Source organism: Poecile atricapillus, chromosome 1 (assembly GCF_030490865.1).
Source record: "Poecile atricapillus isolate bPoeAtr1 chromosome 1, bPoeAtr1.hap1, whole genome shotgun sequence".
NCBI classification, from domain to species: Eukaryota; Metazoa; Chordata; class Aves; order Passeriformes; family Paridae; genus Poecile; species Poecile atricapillus.
In genome coordinates, this window is record NC_081249.1 from 123082272 (window position 1) to 123105415 (window position 23144).

Genomic DNA, 23144 nt, shown 5'->3' on the forward strand with positions numbered 1-23144 from the left:
TACTTATTATTTAGCATTTCCCACATCTCCTTTGGCACCTGTGTATAACCAAGTACACAGAGTTTTTCTCTTTATGCATTGCTTATGAGGACTGCACTTAAAAGATCTGTAGGATAATACATGTTAAGAGTGTTTCTTTCACCTATATTTGTTCTCAAGTACACTAAGTGGCCTGATACCTTCCTGATTTTGTCAGGTCACTAATTTTTACACTTCTTTAAATATTTTGCCCAGTTCAGCAAGGAAATAGAAATAGAAATAGAAATAGAAATAGAAATAGAAATAGAAATAGAAATAGAAATAGAAATAGAAATAGAAATAGAAATAAATATATATTTATAATATATCTAAATAATAAATATGAATAAAATATATCCCTAAAAATATAAACATTTTTAAAATTTTGTTCTAGGAAATGTAGAAATCTATTTGATAAGTAAAAGAATTACTTAAGATATTAAGTAAAAGCACTGGCCACCCTCTTTTTGATTTAAATGAGTTAGGAAAGTCAATAAAGATACTAAGAGTTGTATAGGCATAAGCACAGAAAAAAAAATTAAAAAACCTAATCTCATTACTTTTTTCTTTCTTTTTCTTGAGGGCTAGTGTTATGGACATTTCTAAAACACATAAATATATATGAAGAGAAATAATATTAGCAAAATTTCAAGGGAGAAAGAAACCCCTTAGTTAAAGAAAAATATCTTTTTTCTCCTTTCTTCAGACAGGTTTCCAAAGACAATTTCCACTTTGATCCAAATTATATTTGTTACATTAAAAGCTGTAAGAAAGGATACTCTTCACAGGATGCTCTAAGAAATCTGATTTCATGTTTACAGGCTGCAGCTAAAAGTTAAGTTTTCAGCTTTCAAACACAAGTTAAAACTGCTCATTCTTCACAACTCAAATTACAGAAGTGTCCAAGAAGTAATTCCTGTTGACTTTCCTGTTGAAAACTCACGTTTTCAAACTTCATCAGTCAGCATTGCCTCATGCTTGTGTGCACTTGTGTGCATTGACAGGGTGGCAGGCTGGAAGACATGAGCTCCTGTTGACAAGCATTACTCAGAGAAAATGGTACATATCTGCTGGGATAGTCATGTTTAACCAGAGAAGTGTTGTTGGACATCATCTCTTGTTTGAAATCAAGCACTACAGTTAATTTGTTCAAACAGAATTTTGGTGGCCTTTTGTGAAATCCTGCTGTGCCATCAGTCCTGGTCTGGCTAGACTGGGTGAAGAAGTAAAATTAGAAAAAATCCACTGGAATCTTTGCCTTGTTTGGTCCCAAGAATGCTAAGCTAAGGGCTTGTCCTCTAGCATCCACCTCCCAAGGAGAGTGATGTCCTCTCACAGATACATCCATTGTTGAGATAGTAACAGGAATACTGCAGGATTCCTTAAATATACTGTGTGTTTGTCTTCCCTGCACTGGTGACAGCTGGGATCAGGTCTAAAGGTCCTAAAAAAGTTTTAGTGAGTACTTATTTTTATTTCTATCCAGCCTCAGGGTTGTGCTGGGATCCTGATGCCAAAGGTTATGTTGACCCAGAAAGGAACTGGAACAGATCCAAACTCCTCTGCATCCAGCTCTGATCTATCCAAATTAATGGGGCAGCTGCAGCGATGTTGAGTTTTGAAGACACGATTTTTCATTCCTGGTTTAAGTTCTGTGCTTAATACTGTGATGTTTTATGGTGCTTCTCCTGCCCTTTATGAGCTGTGTTGTGATCCTTGCACAAGTCCTTGGATCTGTAGGCAGGGGCATGCAAGGGATCTTGACTGGTTAGAAGGTACTTGATATTTCAGACCTTCCTTAATTTTTCAATTTTTTTTATTTTTAATAGTCATAAATATACCCTGGAAAGGAAAGGAATCATGAGCTCATGCCACTTCTATATTCAACAACCTTATTTGAGAGAGCACTTTTCCCTGTACAGGAGGAGAAGCGAGGTATGTGTTTATGAGCAAGGCAGCAGAAAATGTGAGCTCATCATATCTCTCCTTTCTTAAACAAGAGCCTAAAAATACTGCCTGTGTCCCCTGGCCACATTCCTGCATCTCCAGGCAAACCAGGCTCATGGTCTCAGAGCTGATGTGCTGGGCTGAGTCCAGCTGAGCCTGGCTGCTGCTTGGGCTGGAAGAAGGGGACGAGATCGGGACCAATTCCCTTTCTCCTGGAGCTGCTGCATCTTCTTCTGCAGCCATGCTTTGCTCCAGGTCCCTCTCTTCCTGTGTCGGATGGTCACATTCCTGCATCTCCAGGCAAACCAGGCTCATGATCTCAGAGCTCATGTGCTCTGCTAAGTCTAGCTGAGCTTGGTTGCTTCCTATGGGGCTGTATGTGGCATGGACTGACCTGTCTGTCTGTGCTGGTGGAATGTTCTCGCCTAGGCCAGGAGACGCTGCTGCCTTTTCCACTGCAGGAGGCAGAGGCTTGGTGGGCTCCTCCTCCCCAGCAGTAGCAGCCCGGGCAGCAGCAGCTGTTGTCTCAGTGTTCAAGGGACTCCTCGGGGCAGGAGAAGGGCTGCGCAGGTCATGTGCTGCCTCTCCCGTCTCCTGGCTTCCCACACTGCTGGCAGAGCTGGGCTCCAGCTGAGTACCGGTGTGGCCATCCTTGTCTCGCTCTTGGGACACCTCTGCCTCTGTCTCATCTTCTTCTCTTTGGAACATGTGTGGATGGCCTTGCACGTCTCCTTCCAAAGGTGACACTTGCTGGTATCCCTCAGCTTCCCACAGGCAGAGCTCTTGGCCACTAAGAGCTGCGCATTGGGAAAGCTCTTGCTCCGCCTCGTCTTGCCTCTCTTTGTCCATGGTGACCAAGGGCGGGCCCCTCCTCCTTCTCAGTCTCCAAGAGCGGCAGGACTGAGCTACCCCCTGCCCCCAACCAGTGCCCACTCAGGGCCTGCTTTTCAGCCAGCTGGGCAAGGGGCTGGGTACCTCGGAGTTGGGCTTCACCTTCTCTCGCTGTGTCTCGCACGTTCTCTAGCGCCAGATCCCAGGAGCTGCTGCCTTGCGACACAGTGGCTCTCACGGGACTGGCCACTGCAAGGTTCTACAGCCCCTGTACACCCCTGCAGGGCGTGGCTCTGCTGTATTTTTTTCTCTTTCTCCACCTGTTCTGGATGCAGCCAGCTGCTGACAACAGCCTGGTTAGCTGATATATCATGAACAGCACAAAGCTAACAGAGCATCAGAAGTTCTAGATTACAACAGCTCAGTGAAATCACGTCCTTTACCACCCTCTGGGTACAGCCCAAAAGCTTCTTCAGTGCTGTCTTGCAAACACTTGTTGTCAGCTGATTATTTTCTTGCTGTTACAAGATGACAAAGATGGTTGGGCCTTTTAGTCTGTGAAGGTTGAGGTACCCATGCTGGGTGGCATGTATCTGTACTGCAGCTATGTCAGAAGCCAGAGCTGTCTTCAAGCTTTGCAATGTCACCTTTTGTGTGGTTTTGGAAAAGAAGGGGAACAAAAAACATTTGGGGCTTCCTCTATTCTTTAGCCTGACCAGGTATCAATAGTCATCAGGAGATCTACTTTGCAGATAGCTACAGAAATACTCTTTTTCTAGTATGACTAAGGTATTAGGCAAAGGAACTTAGAATTAAAATCTCTGATATAGATAGTAGCAGGATTTTAGAAGTTGAGCAGAGGGTTTTCGGGCACAAGCATAAGTTTTGGTTTGCATTCAATTTGTGTGGGTAGTGTGACCCTTTTCCTGTTTAACTGGATATTGTGCATATGGAGGCATAACAGGAATTAGATTTTCTCACATGAGGTGCAGGACCTCATGTTTCTGCTGATGAACAGTTTTTACCATTATTTGTACTCCATTCTGTTCAAAGCTGTGGGTTTAGTTATATTTTAACTGTATTTTAAGTATACAAGACAAACAAATGTGAATGGATCCAGGTATAATAAGATTTAAAGATATTTGTAACTTACAATGACTTTATATCTGTGTGCAAGATGTTATGTGTGAGATTAGATACAAGCCCAAACCAGCAATTAGTTCCATGACAGCTTTTAATAAAAAGTAATTTGAATGAAAGTGTTCAGAAAAGTATAGAATACAGGTGGAAAACATCTCTTCCCTGTTAATAACTGGTATAAATCACAAGATGTCTTAACAGTTATAAATTGCAACATTCACTCCATCTTTATATGGAAAATACCACAGTTAATGCAGAGCATTGCTGGAATACATGAATATAGGTATTAATTTTCCCTCTTTTATAACAAAGACAAAAAAATATTTTCCTCATGTTTCCAGAATTAGTTATTAAAGGAGGCACTGAGAGATTTAATTACCCCTAAACTCAAATTTTGTTAGACTATTTCATGAGGTCGTAACTTTGACCTCAATAGTCATGAAATAACGTTTCACTATTTAATAAAGAAGACTGGATTCAAACTGCCCTATGACAAAAAGGCCTAATTGAGTTTTATCTGATTATTCAGCTGATATCTGTTCTTAAATGATAAGCAGAAGCTATTGAAGTGTTTGCAAACTCATTTTAGGTCATAGAATCATACAGTGGTCTGGATTGGAAGGGACCTTAAAGATCATCTAGTTCCAGTCCATGGGAAGGGACAGTGTCCACAAAATCAAAGTTCCATCTAAACTGGCCTTATTTTAATTCTATGGTTATTTAACTCTGTAGTTGTAGTTTTATTGTGCTACCCTACTAAGAAGAGACTAGGATTTATTTGACTTGGAAGGAACATGTTTGAAAATATACATTTGAACAGAAGGATTTGAGGGTGGAAGAGTGGTTATTTTGTCTAGCTCACAGCATGGTGAGAGGCATCCTGTTAAATCTGCAGCTATAAGAGCAATGAAAAATAAACTCAGTGGACATTTTGTTGGGCATGAAAACAAGTATTTTGAAATTCTTTCTTTTTCCATTTGGCATCTGAATATAGGGAAAGAACACCACTACTTTGGCTGCAGAAATTTATTTCTACATAATTTTTTTATGTACATATATAATTTATTTCTAGCATAATTTTTATTCAGAATACAGAGTAGAGGAAAACATCCTAAAGACCTATTGGAGGTGTAACAAAAATGGATTTGGGTTCAGTTACCACCTTTCTGTCACATGCAAAGTCAATAGCCAGTTCTCCTTTGTAGTTTTTAGCCACCAAACATCATCAGCATTCCTCCTCCTGACTTATTCAAAACTCTGCTCTACAGATCTTACATCTGTACATGACATCTGATAGGATTTCTGACCCTGGCTGTGCCCTCTACACTGAGAGTAGGATTTATCTTCCTAATGCAGAGGAACATTATTAAGATGCATTCTTTGGTAAGTTTATGGTTTCTGATCTTATGGAGTTGGAAATGCAAGAAAAATTATTTGTGGCTGTGATGGTCAAAACATGTGCAGTGGGATACAGAGAATACAGCCTCTGTTCAATGAGATCATGTGTTACAGCAGAGTCCTACCTAGAAAGGTGTGTATTTAAAAATAACACCATTGCAGTGTTTTGGTGTTTTTATATTTTGATAGCAAATTTTAGTTATGATTTATGCAGTAAAGAATGCTTCTCTGAAAATAGAGGAAGGTGCCATTCATAACAAAATTTAGTTAATAATGCTTCTTTTCATTTTACCTTTCAAGTTTTCTAGGGAGCACAGGCAGACATGTAGAGGCAAAGGAAGACATTGTGACCCCCAGTCTGTCTGGAAAAGTGATAATCTTTCAAGCCACTTTGCACATTGATTGTAAAAGAACATATAAACTTACAGACATAGCAATGTATTTCTTAGATTCAAAGACCATGGCACAGATAAACTTAAATTGTTATGAACAAAATATTTCTTAGCTTAAAGAAATAAAACATATATTTGTGATAGACACACAGAATGGTTTGGGCTGAGAGGGACCTTAAAAACCATCTCATTCCACCCCTTTGCCAAAAGCAAGGATACCTTTCACTATCCCAGGTTGCTCCAATCCCTATCCAACCTGGCCTTGAGCACTTCCAGGGACTGGGCAGCCACAGCTTCTCTGAGCAACCTGTTGCAGTAGCTCAGCACCCTCATAGTAAAGAATATCTTCCTAATATCTAATCAAAACCTACCCTCTGTCAGTTCAAAGCCATTACCCTGGTTCTATAACAAGCCCTTATCAAAAGTGATGTTAGTTTCTGGAAAGAAGACTCATTCTTTTAATGTTGCTGTTGTCATTGAGGTTAGATTATCTACGTTTTGCTCATTCTAGTTAGAAGAAAGTTCAATCTCTGTTCAGGACCTTTTTCCTAAGGAGCCGGAGCCTTGACATGACTACATCCCAGTCTGCATAGGCACCTTCCAGGTGACGCGTCACTTCTGAACACGACGGGTAGCTCTGGCGACCGTGAAGCACACGCCAGTTATCGAATGTCACTATGTCTCCTACAAAGAGATTGCACAAAGGTCAGTAGTTGGAATGTTCTTGTTGATTCCTTCAAAAAAAGACAACAGGTAGATTCATATCAACGGTTAGGGAGCAATAATTTCAAGTAGCTCAGCTGGAGATACACAGTAATTTCAACTTTCTTAACCAGAGAGGCCAGTTCCCTTATGACATCTCTTTCATTTCTTGTATAATGAGGAGTTAAAAAGCAGAGTGGTAGAGGAGTCCTTGAGGAGAAAGGCAGCTACAGCAAATACATACAGGTGAAATAAATAAAATGGGTGAAAAACACTAGGATACTTTTTATTTGATCAGTCTAGTACTATTTGTACTACACACATACATACTATCCCTGCTAAGAGAATTTCACAAGAACAAAGTGAAGATATAGAAAGTTAGGAAATCACATCATTAATGCTAGAATACCAATTTAATTTTTCTCCCTTGTGTGCCACCATTATGATAAATCTTGAATTAAATAAACTCACAGTCTTCCTTATCTTCTCCCCATTCCCTCTACCAGCATTTTGATGCATTAATTAAGAAAATCGATGTCACTAATGTAATGTAAGGCACTTTGTTTTTCCATTAATGTGATCTTACACATTATTTATTGTGTGTTTCCAGTGGAGAGAGATTCATTTCCTCACAGACATTTTAGACACAAATACCGTAGTATGTGAGGCAGTCAGATACACCAATGAATTTACTTTTGTAATATCTCTTGAGAGGTTCATATCTTTATTTTAATGCTGGGGAATGAAAGAACAGAGATTAAGACCCCATATGATATCACACATAGTATTTCCCATCTATGATGCTATTGATACATCGATTTCCAATATGGTATGTAGCATAAAATGCTATTTTGGATTTAGTAGAAAGATACATTTGACTAATCCATAGGTAGTCTATTCCCCCCTGCCATTTTTTCTTCTTTACAGTGTAACAATGGCAAAAGAAATATATAGAATGAATGTAAGACTGCAGTATGATATAAAATAGATGATAGAAAGTCTCTAAGTTCCTCTCAGTACTAGTGCTAGCAATCTTCAAGTATTTTGACTTGAAGGAAAAAAGTGAAAAATTGTTGTGAGGAGAAGCAATTTACTGACCTGGTTTCAGTTTGTAAGTAAACTTGTGTTCAGCACTGTTTAATAAATCATTAAATTCCTTTAGAGCTGCATAAAATGACCTCACTTTTTCAGCTGGTATATCAAACACTGTGTCTCTTGTTGCATTATTGTAATTGATGCGAATTGCTTGGCCTCTGGAATCTATGCTATGGAACAAAGGAGAGGGGAAAAAAAAAGAAAGGAAAAAAGAAAAAATAATTTAGCTGTTACTGAAACAGTTCGAGATGATTAAGCAATAGCTGAATTCTCCTGCTGGAATATCAGTATGTTTCTATAGTAAAATTCAGATTGATACTGGATTGGATTTTCCTAATTAAGCCTAACTAGGAAAAGGGATAATCAGGAGAAAGTGCAGGCATTTAATTTCCTCAAAAATCTATATTATACACTCTTTAACTGTAAACTTTTAAAAATAAATCATAAACTTTATAAAATCAGAAGAGAATATGAACAATTGCATTTCATCTTTTGATAGTATATCATTCTTAATCTAAATGTTTCAAATTATGACCTCTCCTTGCATGATATATATGTATATTGACTGGCATTTAGTAACAGATTTGGTTGTTATTAACCTGTGCCTGTGCCTAGGAGTTACTCTAAGTACCACCACTTCTTGTCTGTGTGTGGCAAAACCAAGTAAATGGTACAATGCACAGAACAAGTCACATATTCCCCCCAAAAAACTGACTTAAGACCCCAACCAACCAATCCCACCCAATCCTAGAACTACAGACCAAGTTAAATCAGTGTTTTCCCACAAGGTGGCAGGAGCAGACCTTCTACCAACATGTAATCCACCAGAGCACAGGGATTTTACTTATAGGTGTTGCTGAAACTACTCACTCTATAATCCTTTGTTTACAGTGCACAGCAAAATCACAGTAATCCACCCCAACATCAACGTAGTCTACAGCAGTAGAGGACAGGATCTGATATGCCTCAGGATTTTGTTTCCTCAGCTTGTTGGATACATGAAATCCATCTACAACTTCACTTTCACCTCCTGCAGATGTTTGCTTTATACAGTGAAGAAATTGAACCTGGAATGAATTAAGATCTCTTTTATAAAAACAATTAGCTTGCATATTTAACAGTTCATTAGTATCAGTTCTCTCACATCTGTGGTTCTTTTATTCTGGTGGTTAGTTTTTTTTTCCCAGTGACAGACTGAGTTCTCCTTTACTGCAGCTGCATAGCACTCTGCCACCAGTATCACAAAGGCAGAAAATTAAAGAAGCATGTTCATAAATTCATCCCATTTGGGATATCTTCTAATGCTTGCAACCTGTGAGTCAGTGGCAAAGAGGTTTTGGTTCTTTCCTTTGAGTTCCTCTTTCTGGCTGTCACATAATTTTAAATGCATTTCAACAAGGCATATTAGCTCTGGCCTGCAGAAACAAAACCTGATGTGAATTATCTGCTCATAGAGGGGAAGAATTTGCTATCAGAGAAGGCCTGTCTCTGTGATAAAGTATCATTAAGATGGTTTAATTTCACTTTAGAATGAATTTGCCAAGGTGTAAGATGGAGCAAAAAGCCGAAGCTGGGCTCCAGGTTGCATTGGTACAAATCTGAGCTGCTGACACAAGCAGTAAAACTCCCTGTGGCTCTAGATACCACACAAACTGTAATTGCTCATCCTGCAAATGACACACGATACACTTGTCACATCAAATGTTGTTACCTTTGTCACTTGGCCCTTCCATGGTGGTGAATTATTTCTGAGACCACTAGGAGAAAAATAACCAAACCAACCAAAAAAAACAAACCCAACAATAACCAAAAGTGAGCAAACAAACAAACAAACAAACAAAACAACAAAAACCCCCATATAACCCAAACAAACAAACAAACCCACAAAAAAAACCCCAACCAAGCAAGCAAAGCAAAACAACCCCCAAACCCAAAAACCCCCAAAACATCATCTGCAAAAACCCAAACAAAAAACACCCCACAAACATAAGCTCAAACAAATAAACAACAAAACCAAAAAGCCAGACAACTCACCAAACAAAAACCCAAACCAAACAAACCTCCTCAGGATGGGAAAGAGGACTGGAACAGGGTTTGCTCTCTTTACCAGCTGGACCTGCAGACCTTGGTAATGGTGATGAAGGGGGAAACTCAAGCTGTGGGCAGGGCAAAGGACCCACTGAAGGGAGCACAAAGCAGCAAGTTCTTTGTTTTGTGGCCACAGCTGGCCTTGTGCAAGGTAAGCACAGCTTGGCCCAGTCAAGGAGGGCTGCAGTAATTTATGTTATGGTCCTAGGAAATCCTAAACCAGGATTTTTATGGGACAGTTCTGAAATTAATCATCATCTTTCAAGAACATGTCTAAATGTGCATAATAAATCACGGAATCACTAGGTTGGGAGAGACCTTTAAGATCATTGAGTCCAACCCATGCCCTAACACGTCAACTAAACCATGGCACCGAGCACCACATCCAATCATTTTTTAAACACATCCATGGATGGTGACTCCACCACCTCCTCAGGTAGACAATTCCAGTACTTTATCACTATTTCAGTAAAAAAATTTTCCTAATATCCAACCTATAATTCCCTTGGCACAGATTAAGACTGTTGTCCTCTCATTCTGTCAGCTGCTGCCTGGAGAAAGAGACCAACCCCATCTGATAAAACCACCTTTCAGGGAGCAGTGGAGAGTGATGAGGTCACCTCTGGGTCTCCTTTTCTCCAGGCTGAACAACCCCCAGCTCCCTCAGTGGTTCCTCACAGGGTTTGTGTTCCCAGCCCCTCACCAGCCTCATTGCCTCCTCTGGATGCCCTCAAGGGTCTCAAAGTCCTTCCCAAACTGAGGGGCCAGAACTGGACACAGCACTCGAGATGTGGCCTCACCAGTGCTGAGTACAGGGGAAGAATGAGCTCCCTGCTCCTGCTGGCCACACCATTCCTGACACAGGCCAGGATGCTGTTGGCCTTCTTGGCCACCTGGGCACACTGCTGGTTCTTGCTCAGTCGGGTGTCAACCAGCACCCCCAGGTCCCTTTCTGCCTGGGCACTGTCCAGCCACACCATCCCCAGCCTGTAGTGCTGCAGGGGTTTGCTGTGGCTTACATATGACTTAATTAAAATATTGTGGAATAACTGGATATATAAAGAAAATGGCACACTCAGGACTATGTTCAAAAACATTTTAATGTGCTTTAATACTTTTATTTCCTACAAGCACATTTGAATGAAAAAGGTTAGCTCTTTTCTAATGTTTCTTAGCAGAGCATGAGCTTTGGCACAGACAGGACAGTGAGCTAATTCACATCTGCTCTCTGTTAATGAAGCCCTAGTCCATTCTCACTCCACATCAATGAACAGTATCTAAATGATGAAAAGATAAACTTATTGTGAAGTATTTGGTATTTCCCTATGGGTAAATCACATTGGCCTTTTGTTTACAGAAACAACAGCGTACTCCACAACAGAAGGGAAAGTTTTATGGTGCAAACTTTTCCAGGGTTATCTGTGTTCCTTTGTACCTGTTCCTACTATTTTGCAGTTCCCTGGAATTATGTGAATTATGTGGATTACACTTTGATATGACAGGGACTGGGTGAAAACATATTTTCTGAGGTTGTCCGGTTTTACAGAATGGCCCAGATTTTTTGTCTGTTGTGAAAGGGTAAACAATTCACAGAAAAAAGAATGTACCATCTTAATCATATTTCTTTCTCTGTTCCCCTCCTGAGCTGAAGAGATGAGTCCTAAAATGTCACAAGCTGACTATAGCATTTAGATGCCTAACTCTTGTGAAATAATGAGAACAGTATTCAAAGCATATAAAGGACCCTAAAGTTTTCTCATCTGGTTATGAAAAATATTTTCAATACTTTGTGTATTTAATTTTAAAATTATGGGATATATGGGAGACATACTGAATTAACGCTGAATTTACATCATACCATATAAATTGCATACTCAGGTGTATATAGATTATCATATGCATATTAATATATCAGTATTTTTACATTGCTCTTTGAAGACAAAATTCCAAGCCACTGATCACTAACTGTATTTCACATTATAGGAACATTTCCCTCTCCCCTTTTGTGGGTTGAAAAAGTCAGTAAATTTAACTTACCCCAGGTGGGTGCTGCAGAACAGGGTAATCAGTATGAAAACAGAGTCTCCCAGTTGTATAAGCTACATTATTAGCATCTGCTTTGTCTTGCACTTGCCAAGTTGGTCTTTATAAGGAAAGGGAAAAGAGAAAACATGTTAGAACATCTATACACAGAAACTGTGAAACCACAGTGCAAAAGTCATTTCATCTTTGGACACGAAAATATTGTAACATTATAAGGAAATAAGAATTTAGCAGTGTCCCTCCACCCCAACAGAAACTTATTTCATCAGTCCTAGATAAACTTCAGTGTGCCAAGGGACATCTGGCACCAAGGCAGTACCTAGAAGAATGATGGCTTTCCAGTGGTGGCACTTTGATGAATGCAAAGGCCAGATGAAGACCCTAAGCAAGAGGCTTCTGGCAGTAGAAATCATCTTGGTACTGATGCTTCAGAAATAAGCAAGTAGAAGCTGGCCCATTTCTTTTTATCAACCTTCCACTTTCCCTCTGCCACATGGAGCACATTATCAATGACATACAGATTTTGTAAAGGCCATGTAACTTTCCCCAAAAGTTATTTTTAAGGCTTTATAATCCTAGAAAATATAGAGTATCCTTTACAGGGGATCTTTCCTGTAAGTTGAAGACTTGCTACTGGAGGAAAATGTCTTGAAAGGCTTGAAAGAAAGACTTTGACACTTCTTCCCTTTCTATGACACCCTTTTGGAGAAGTAGCTCTGTTTATTTTATTACATAGTTTCTGTCTTGGAATTTGGCACAATTCAGTAAAAAAGTTTTCTGACAACTGCAGTGAAAAAAGGAAGTCACAGCTATATGGCAAAGACAGGAATACCTCATGTTGCATGCACAGACAAAATGTATTTTGAGTGACACACCATGCAGGAGAATTTGAGACCAAGAACCACAGGTTTTGTTTACACAAAGTTCATATGATTGAAGACAGTCCTCAGCAGATGTATGTTACAGATCCAGATGTTTGTCTGGAAAAGTGTAATTTACCATGCAGAGTCCATATAATTGCATACACACAAGTGACTGAAAAGAAATTACGAAACTCATTTTGCCTTGTGGAATACTATAGACCAAATATGTTCCAGATGGTGTGTGCCTAGCTTTACTTCTTAATAACAGTTCTAAAAGAAAATAGGCTAAAGAACGTGCAGATAAAATTATTTATATACAGTATATTAATGCTTTTGCTCTAGGAGTTGTATTTAGTATAGAAATTATGCAAAATGCTAAAATTGGATTTCTGCAATTGCCAGGGAGAAAATCCCCTTGAATATTTGCAAACATGTTTAACTGCCTAGGAGAAATAGTTTTTATTATTGGGTATGACACATATTCATCAGTACATTGAGTACTTGGAGTAACAGCACATATTCATCAGCACATGATCTTAATACTCAAGCATGATCATTTCAACCACACTTCCTTAATTCGACAACCAAAAAATAGCCCCTTTATATCATTCCTGTAATTAGTGCTGAAGGCAGTTAGATTTGCTTCATCTTTGATTTAATAGGCTGTGGTGTCACTCCATGGTTCTAAAACAATTTAACACATTTTAATTGTCTCATTTATATGAAATATATAAAATTGCTGGAGTGATAACACTTTATAGAATTATCATAAGCTTTTGTAAAAGCAGTCATTGCTTTTGTGCTGTTAGGATTTGCAAGGGAAGCTGCTCCCCAGGAGCTTTCCTTCCACCCAGGGAGCTTTGGTCAAAGTCCAAGTTACTGACTTGAAGTCAAAGATGCTAACAGGGAGCTCGGCACTGAATATGGAAAAATCAACCTTACTTTGTTTAAGTCTCAGATGAGTTGAAGCATCAGCTTGGCCATGTTGGGTGCACAGGTAGTAAGGGGATGTCAGAGGACTCTTGGATCTTAAGGAGAGCAAAGTGGGTTGGAATGGTTTATGGTTTAATAATTAGGGTCAGATTTCAAAGCTCATTGTTCAGGCTGTTTGACAGAGTAGAAAGATTGGCACCAAGCAGGTGTAGCAATGTTTTGCATTAGATAGCAACATGGGCTCAGTCTTCATCAGTAGAAAACCAGGCTGCCACATCCTTAGTCCTGTGAAAGTGCAGCACTAGGAACTGAAGCCACATTTGAATCATTTGGTGTTACACTTCATTAGAAGTCTGTGTCTCACACATATGAGATTTGGGACACATGTCCTTCTCTTGCTGCTGAAGAGCTCCAGGTGATACTGATGAATTGGCTGTTTTAATGGGAGTGCTGGAGCCCTGAAGGAAAGCCTTCACACCACACCAAGCATTGGACAAGGCTTCAGAACAGAGGAGGAACACAACATCTAGGACATGAGAAGTTGGAGAAATGAATTGTGGTATGATTTTATTAATGCAGTTGGGTCTCCATAATGGAAAGAAAAAGATTCATTTAAAAACATGGAAACTCTTGATATTATATGGCTGATACAGAGAATGTTTCCACTTTTTACAGTAATGACACTTTAGGGAGGTCACACCAAGCAGACATCTAGACATCTTCTCATCTAGACAAGAAAAAAGGCTTTTTTCTTTCATTTGTTAGAATTATATTCATTGCTGTTACATTTCAGTTTAAAATTCAGGGTTCTGTTGAGGTAATGTTTAATTTGGCAAGTTTGCCAATTCTGAGTTTATCCTTTTATTTATCCTATTTTGTAGGCCATGTATTTGGCTCCCAGTGAGACAGCAGGGAGATTACCCAAAGTTATTATTATATTATGTTTGTAAAATGCACCCCAGAATTGGATGCCAGTAAGAAATGGACTTCTGTTTCAGGGGTGGAAATTATTTTAAGTATTAGCTACAAACATTTCTTCTTAGTTAGATGGAGGTCACTGATTCAGCTCAGCAAGATGTGAGTTGCCATCATCATTTGTCTGCTCATTTAGTAGGCATTGCAGAGGTAGAGCTTCAGTTTGCCAGTTGTTGGTATCAAAAGGATGATTTACAAGTGCCTGCTTGCACTCCTTCAAGCTGAACTCTCCTTGTTGGGATTGGTTATGGCTTTCCAGAGCACAATCTTTTGAAAGCAGGGATACTGTACTCAGCCCATCTTCTTGGTGATGTGGGCCACAACACCAACATCTAAGTCTTATCTATATCCATGACTGAAAATCAGACTAAGCAAAAGTTTCAGAACAGATAACTTCCTCTGCTCAGAACAGGACTGGATTAGGGATTTTTTAGGTTTTGTTTACGGCATAGATAAGTAGGTCTATCTCACTGTTACCCTAAGTTCAACAACATTTGTTTTCAGACACTTTTCCTTCTATTTTCTAATATATAGAGAAAAAACCATACACCTTGCTTTAATATATTAATCCACAAAATAGATACAGCAAGCTTATATGAAAAACATTAGAGGTGATTACAAGATATTATAAAACAAACTCACCCATAAAATGTGAGGCGCAGGAACCCAATCCTGTGGCCAAGTCTATTCAATTCTCCCTGCCTTGTAGCAGCTCCTGTCAGTAGAACAATTCCTACTTTCTTTAGGGTGCACAACCACTTGTATGCACTTTCATCATTGTACATGATTTCTTCAAAAGGCATTTTGGGAAGCTGAAGGTCTGAGCCCCAGTACTGGTGTTCTGAAAGGGAAGAAATAGAAAAACAAGTTCTGAACTGTTCTAGCATCAAAACTCAGGACACGGTCAAAGCCGGAAGGTAGTGGGATTTCTGTGTATTTGTGAATACTCCTCAATCCTACAAACCATCTCAAATGGGGTTCCTGAGTTTGCACAGATGACAAGCTAACTTATGATGAAATTCAGCAAAACACTGCAGTATTGAAATTTCAGGTCAAAAGTTGAATGAAAGGACAGTTTGAAAGGAGTATTTTTTGTCAACAGTGCATCAGAAATGTGTATATTCATTTTTTCTCTCTGTACTGGTGAGCCACAAGAGTGAAAATCTGAAACTACAACTACTTTGAAAGTTTCTTTTTAGGGTTGAAAAACTATGGAACACCCTGAGACATCCCTCATAGGTCAACCCATGGGGTTACTTGCCTTCAGACCCATCACTTGGGACTATGATGGTTCAACCAATTAGCCTGCAGGTCAAATTCATGAGTTTGGACAATGCTGGGGTCACATGAGGTCAACCGCTGAGCCTATGGGGTCACTTGAGGACAAAGTCATGGCCAGGGGCCATGCAGAGCTCTGTGAAGAAGCTTCTCAAATCCCAAGGCCAGTCGTTTCAGTTTCCCTTGCCTGTGTCCATGAAACACTTTTCATGCCCATTCGTCCTCTGCCTCTCTGCTCTGCTGAGACCCCACCTCGAGTACTGAATCCAGCTCTGGGGTCTCCAACACATGAAGGGCATTGACTTGTTGGAGTGCAGTGGGGCATGCCCCCTGTCCTTAAGAGCTTGTCAGCTGGTGCAATAACTCAGGGCATCTTGCCTCTCACATCAGTTTGCTAATTGGTGAAATAACACCATCAAGACAGCTTGTTTGGAGTTAATGAGTTATTTCAGCACCATGGGATTTCCATTCCCAGTTGACAATAAACATCTTGCCGCGGAAGCAGATGTGGAAAGATAAGTTGGAATTTCTGACTGACAGACACCCCACTTTACAAACTATAAAAGTTATACCATATGTTCACAAAGCAGAAGTCTTCTGCACATTCCCTGAAATGTGTGGGCTCTTCTCCCCAAAGTTTGGCCTGCTTTGTGGTTGCTTTCTTAAGGGTTGAATGAAAGGAAAAGGACTCTGTGTACACTATCAACAATTCAGTGGTAAATTACACTGATTCCTAATCTATACTATTTCTTTGCTAGCTATAATACAGGTATTAATTAATTAGGTACAGGGCTTATTGAAACATCTCACTCAACCCATAACATGCAGTGAGTCCAGAAGAGGCCACCAAGTTGATCAGAGGGATGGAGCAGCTCTCACATGAGGAAAAGCTGACAAAATTGGGATTGTTTAGTCTGAAAAAAGAAGGCTTCAGGGTGAGTTAACTGTGGGTAGTGAGGCACTGGTCTAGTTGAAGGTGTCCCTGCCCATGGTAGGGGCGTGGAACAGTTTGATCTTCAAGGTGCCCTTCCAACCCAAGCTGTTCTGTAATTCTACGATCCCAGAACACAGCTGGAGGAGCTCCACCACTGGAGCTCCCTCCCAAATCTCACTAGGCATGTTTCACTTACTTTTAACTTTGGTAAACCATAACTATTTGGCCTGAGGTTTTTTATGGCAGCATCTGTGGGAACCGAATTAGCTGGGGTAGACAAAACCTTGGACTGGCTTCCTAACAAGGAGGAAATAAACCTGAAGCCTTGGGAGGCAGGGTGCTGGGGGGATGCTAATGGAGTCATTCCATAACAGGTCATGTCCCTGGTATGCGTTTGTGATTGGACCTCAGATACCCCTTTACATTGTGAAGTTCACCACACCCCTGAGTCTTTGGAAGCAGCCCCTTAGACCATACAGTCTCTGTGAACATTAAAACTATCTTTGGGGACTCCATCGTACCCATCCCGATTTATTCTGCCACGCCTGACCCAGCCAAACCAGGAAAGAGAGGTCTTGGAATCCCACTGTGACAAGTATCAGCAAAGACTAAAAGGAATCAAACCTCTAGACCAGTGGAAAATAAAATGTTCATATCTTACCAGTAGCATACAGGAGATTTAGGAAAAGAACTCTGGTAAAGTAATTTGTCTCTGTGGAGAAGTTAGTAGGAAGCACCACTTTGCTAACCATCTGTCTAAAATTTTTTATTACATCTATTTTAAGATTTTCAGAAACATATGCCAAAATCAAATTGATATCCTTCACTAAAAGGCAGTGCTGTAGCCATTCATTAGTACAGGCAAAACCACATAACTAAAACCCATGACTCTTAGTTTTGAGCTCAGTATCATAGGCCAAAGTCACTTAGTTAAAACAATAAAAGGTCATTCCACCCCTCCCCACTACACCCTCATTTTTTTTCCCCTCAAATTAATGTTGCCAGGACCAATTTTGCTGAACAGCACTGAAACCAGTATCACCTAAGTTTTAATGGCTCTAGCGTATTCAGCCAAGAACTCAAGGGAATAATAATGTAGAAAGGAAAAAGGCAGGATATTAATCACAGAGCCCAAATCACAGCTTCTCACCAGGATGCTTTCTGGAGTCTGACAGTGCAGTTAACTTCCATTTAATTTCTTTGTACTACTGGCAGAGGATACTGGAAGCTACAGTTGTGGGTCACATTTGTTACAAAGAATAGTGATTTTCTTCTGCAGTTGACAGAATTCCAGAGAATGTCCAAAAATACTGCATGGTGTACCTGGACCACTGAATCCATCTTGGTATTTTCTTTATTTGTTCAGTCATGAGAATTTTAAAATAGTACAGGTTTTAAAGGCAAGTAAAATGTCTGCCCATGCAGCTGAAAGAAAACTGCTACGGGGAGTTGGTAGTGATTTTATTTTAACAAATTGCACTTGTAAGCCCTTTTAGTATATGTAACCTGAAACTATAACAAGTTTCCAGTGCAAAATAATCTGATGTCAAGATATAACTTTTATTGAGCTGCCTTGCTAGGAAGCACCACTGGTAATTACTTTCTCCCTTGCATTTATATCAGTGCTTATCACAGAATATAGAATCACAGAATGGTTTAGGTTGGAAGGAACCTTGAAGATCAGCTGGTTCCAATTCACCTGCCATGGGCAGGGACATCTTTCCAGTAGACCAGGCTGCTCCAAGCCCCATTCAGCCTGCCCTTGAACACTCCTATGGACTGGGCATCCACACCTTCTCTGTTGGAGTCTGAAATACAGACTGTGTGCCCTTGTTTTTAATATTTAGTTCTGGGATCCAAGAAAACACTGAATTTCATATAATATGAAATTCATGATCATGTTTTCATGGTGATACATGAAAACAAATGATAAAGTTAGATGAAAAAAGCTAAAAGTGTAGGTGTGTAGATTAGAAAGTTTCTTAAATCACTGGGTGAAAAAAAAATAGTTTAGAGAACGGGAGACAATATGGAGGATTTAGGGTGTTGTCCCTTGTCCTTTCTTCTTTCTTCTTCATGTTCTTCTCCTAGAGGTTTTTGGGTAATAGTTAGTGATTGGATAGAAAATGCCGCAGTGCATCACAGAGGTGATGGGTCATTGGGTCATTAAGAAAAATAATATACGTGTCTATTGTTAATTGGATAAAAATAAGTATAAAGATAAAAGAACTGCGTAGTTCGGGGCCATTTTGTGTATCAGACACGAAGTGTGCCACAAGGCCTTGTTTGTACCATCAGAAGAAAGAAATGTACCAAATTGCAAAGATTAACCTTGTAACCAGCCTAGAGAGACCTGTTAAGTTTTGTAAGGATCCTTCAAGAAACACGAGAAACAAGATTCTAACGAGCTCGAGAGTTTTCTTCGAATAATAAGGACTGAGATAAGTGGAACTCCCCACGAGGGAGGATCCCAGAAGAATTCAGCCCAGAGAAGGCTGGGAAACTAGAGAAAAGCTGTATCTACAGAGAATTCAGCCCAGAGAAGGCTGGGAAACTAGAGAAAAGTTGTATCTACAGAGAATTCAGCCCAAAGAAGGCTGGGAGACTAGAGAAAAGTTGTATCCACACACAATTGAGCCCAGAGGAGGCAGAGAGAGAGAGAGGTAACATTCTCTGGGCAACTTCCTCCAGGGAAGCAGTGGGTCATTTCTATTTCATGAAGGTTGTCTGGAACAAAAGGTGCTGAGAGGAGGGATGGCACAGACCAGAGAGCCACAAGCCACCAAGCTCTCCCTGCCCAGGCTCTCCCTGCTGTGCCCCCATGCCAGCTGCCTCATGGACTTCAGACCTGCTTTCCCCATTAACACCACTTGCCACTACCCAAAACACTCACTCTGTTTTTTCAATAGTAATTCACAATAAAAAATGATTTTATTATTGAACAGAGAGTATGTAAGCCTTTAGAACCCCGCACCCCAAGAGCACTCTGTCCCCTCCTCTGATGCCAGCTGGGCTAGCTGTGGTGCCAGAGAGCAGCAGCCATCTCAAAGCTGTCAACTGTTGCAGCTCAGCTAAGCACAGAAGCAAAATATCCTGGTGATTACGACTCTCCAGGCTCTTTCATAGCAACTTTGGGTCTTACATGTTTCAGACTTTTTGTGGGCTGTGAAATAATGGAGCATGTCAACTTTCAGAATGAGGAAATGAGGTGTGATCTGCTCGTTGGATCTGAAAAGCTGTGCTGATAGCAGGTACCAAAGACCATTTAGACAGATAAATGGGCCTGCTGAAGGTACTGTGACACACAGAAATAGATGTGGGGTAATTATTTTCTCCTGTATAAAAGACCTATTTCAGATACTCACCAAATGTAACGCTGCCTTCTTGTTCTTCCTTATTCCCACTTGTAATAGCATCTAAGTTTTTCAGTTTACTCACTTGTATGCACAAACAAACATAAACACACAAATGTTCAAACCAAAAATAGTGCACAGTAATGGGTAGAAAGGAAAAAGATGATATTTCTTACTTTTTTGGTTTTCCATAAAGTTGGCATTGTTCTAGTTTTTTTTGCAAAACTTGAAACATTACTGGTTGAAGTCAAACATTCTCTTAAATATTGAATCGGAGCTTTTATTCTGACAGTAAAGACATATTTCTTTTTCCTTGCTTTTATATATTTAGTCTGAAGCTGTTATTCTCAGAAGAGTGTACTATAAAGCATGAAAAGATTTAATCTAGAATAATTGCTTTGTTTAAATCACAACTACCTTACTTGGCATTTTAGCTACTATTCAGATAACTTACCCAATCATCAGTCACAGAGATCACATACTAAAAATGAGACCCCATAAACATTTGTGAAATTATGCAGGTGGCATCACCTGTATCTCTATTTATTCCAGCATCTCTTTGATGGACAGGACCAATACCAACTATAACAAATTCCAAGGAGCTTTCAGAATTGAGAACTCTGGGTAATTTTACCTGGTAACTGAGGGACATACTATACTTCAAACACATGTGAAGGCCAGGTTTGGGGCTTCTTTTTTACCTCTTTCTAAATATAGGTAGGAAGCACAAAATATAATGTGCTCGTAAAAAAAAAACAAACTTTGAACTCAGTCACTACAGAGTTAAAATATTTTTCAACCACAATTGTTCCTCTTTCATCTGGCTAAGGCTAGCTAGAGATGGCCCAAGAATCAAAACACACATGCCCAGATATAAGCTATCCACAAAGACCATCTTTTATAGTCTACCTGTGTTTCAAAGAAGCAGCAGTACGATTGACAAGCTGTTGAATTTTTTAACATGCTCACAAAATAAAAGAAAGTGCAAACCTTGAGGAGAGATATAATCTCACCTCATTAAATTCCTTTTTGAGACCACTTCATGGTCAGTTACTCACTGCTCCACTGTGTTTAACTTAATATACATATTTCTACACACTTGAAAGATGGTGAAAAAATAAAATATTAATCTTTTCCCTTTTCTTTATTAGAAGTTAAGAAATTAAAATAGCTTTAAGTGTGTTGTGTGAACTGCCAAGAATATCCCTTGAAAGACAGGGCAGGTAAATTACCATGTGAAAACTAATGGAACATTTTATGTTTCATCTTTTCTGTCCTACTTTTCTTAGTGACTTTCTAATGAATATTTTCCTAATATTCCTGAAACAAGACATAGAATTTCAAGGAATATACCAACAGATTTTTCTTCACTTTGGAAAATAAATACATGCACTTGGAATTGAACTGCAGCTCCAGGAGTTTCAGGCTTCCAGGGGTACATGGACTGTAGCGTCCCCTTGTTCAAATTCCCAATGCCTATTGTTCTTGCTAGAAGTTTCACCTGATATGGGATGACCCTTCAGCAGCAGGACATGGCCTGTGATGTTTTTCAGGTTTTCAGGTGGTTTTGGTTTTTGTTACAAGCATGGGCTTTGTCACAGCAGTGCAAAACAGCACATGCTCAGCATGCCAGTCTAGGACTGTGTTGGATTTTGGTAAAACAAACCTGTCAACCCTTACAGCTGGCCTGTGGAACAAGCACCCATTTCATCCTCCACCCAACCAGACCTTAAGCACTGGCAATTGTCATCTGGCCTCACATCCAAAAAGCTATGGAGACAAAGGGAGACAAAAGCTAAATTCAAAATGTTTCTCATATCATTTAACTTGAAGAGGAATATTTTTTCTGGGAATTTAGCCTTTGATAGACTCTGAAATATATTTGGGAATAATACTGTAACATTGCCCACTGACTGAAGAGATATTTAACCTTTACGGTACTGCTACAATGTGGAAATTGCAAAGTGTCAAGGAAACAGAACTCTACACTGATACTCCCAGAACAGCTACTAAAACTGAAGAGCTTTTTTTTTTTTTGTAATGTTTCACCAGTTTGCATTTTAAAATCACCAACAAACAAATAAACAAGAATAATCCCCAAATACCAACAAAACAAAGAAAGCTAGAGAGCAAATATGGTTCAGTCCTGCCTTGCAAGGCCATAAACTCTTTTCCTCAGTTTCCCTTTTCGTATATAAATTCCCTTCCAGTGACAAGTGTAGCCAGCATCCTTAATGGTATAGGTTTGTCTCTCTTTTTAAAGGTGCAAGCTGGTACACTTAGAAATCCTACCCTACATTTCAAAGAAGAAAGGCTCCAAGTTTCCAGCCCTTCAGTGCCATGTTGATGCAGGCAAGAGCTTTGAGCTATTGCAGGAGCATCCTTTCCCTCTTGGCATTTGCCAATGTACTCTGTAATGACACCGTGGTAAATACACTGGAGGATGAAATTATGCATGTAGCTCCAAGAGGTAATATGAATGTGACCACTCAATTTAATATTAAATATTCCAAAGAAAGTGATTAATGTTAGCATAGAATTTCCTGCAGACTTTTTAATCTTTATGCTTTACATATTAGTAATTATGACTTTCTTCAGAGAGCTCTTAGAGCTTAATTTAAATATACTAGTGCCAATTTTGATTCTTCTAGTAGCTGCAATAGTTTTTGAGGTCTAATTTCTAACACTTATGTCTGGCATACACATGAACTGCTTTTAAACAATACATATTTGTATGAAAAACAGCGAAGGAATTCTCCTGACTAGTCCCGGAGAGCATCACAGCCCAACACAATAGGTGAAAGACAAGCCATAGGTCTGCACTAAAAAAAAAGCAGCATTTATACTGTGGTTCCTGATGAAAATTCTATATGTTGTCCAATATTTACAATTTGACAGATTACCAGCTCCATAATTATTTGGAAAAGGGACAGGAAAGCACAGGTCAGAGAATGGAAAACAGATCTTGTGGTATGAAGACAGTTATGTCCTTCCATTTGAGAGTATTTTTTAAAAAGACTGTCTGAAAGTCTTAGAAAACTGTGTGCCTCCCCATAGCATGTTATTCTTCACTGGAAGAAACAACAGGAACTTTCTACCCATTTTTATTCACAAAATCTCTTCAGCCTGAAAATCTATCAAGGAGCTGTACTGA

At 39.6% G+C, this 23144-nt stretch overlaps 1 protein-coding gene across 2 annotated transcripts in view; it reads right to left on the minus strand.

Annotated features, from left to right (window-relative positions):
* Window positions 1-4012: 4012 nt before the first annotated feature.
* Window positions 4013-23144, minus strand: part of BBOX1 (gamma-butyrobetaine hydroxylase 1) — a 38261-nt gene continuing 19129 nt past the window's right edge. For both annotated transcript variants that reach the window (XM_058855802.1, XM_058855811.1), the window contains exons 4-8: window positions 15068-15266; window positions 11649-11754; window positions 8394-8590; window positions 7527-7693; window positions 4013-6410 (exon numbers count right to left, since the gene is read on the minus strand). In XM_058855802.1, the coding sequence (XP_058711785.1) occupies window positions 6250-6410; window positions 7527-7693; window positions 8394-8590; window positions 11649-11754; window positions 15068-15266 (830 nt within the window). In that variant the 3' untranslated portion in view covers window positions 4013-6249. The remainder of the gene's footprint in view (window positions 6411-7526; window positions 7694-8393; window positions 8591-11648; window positions 11755-15067; window positions 15267-23144) is intronic.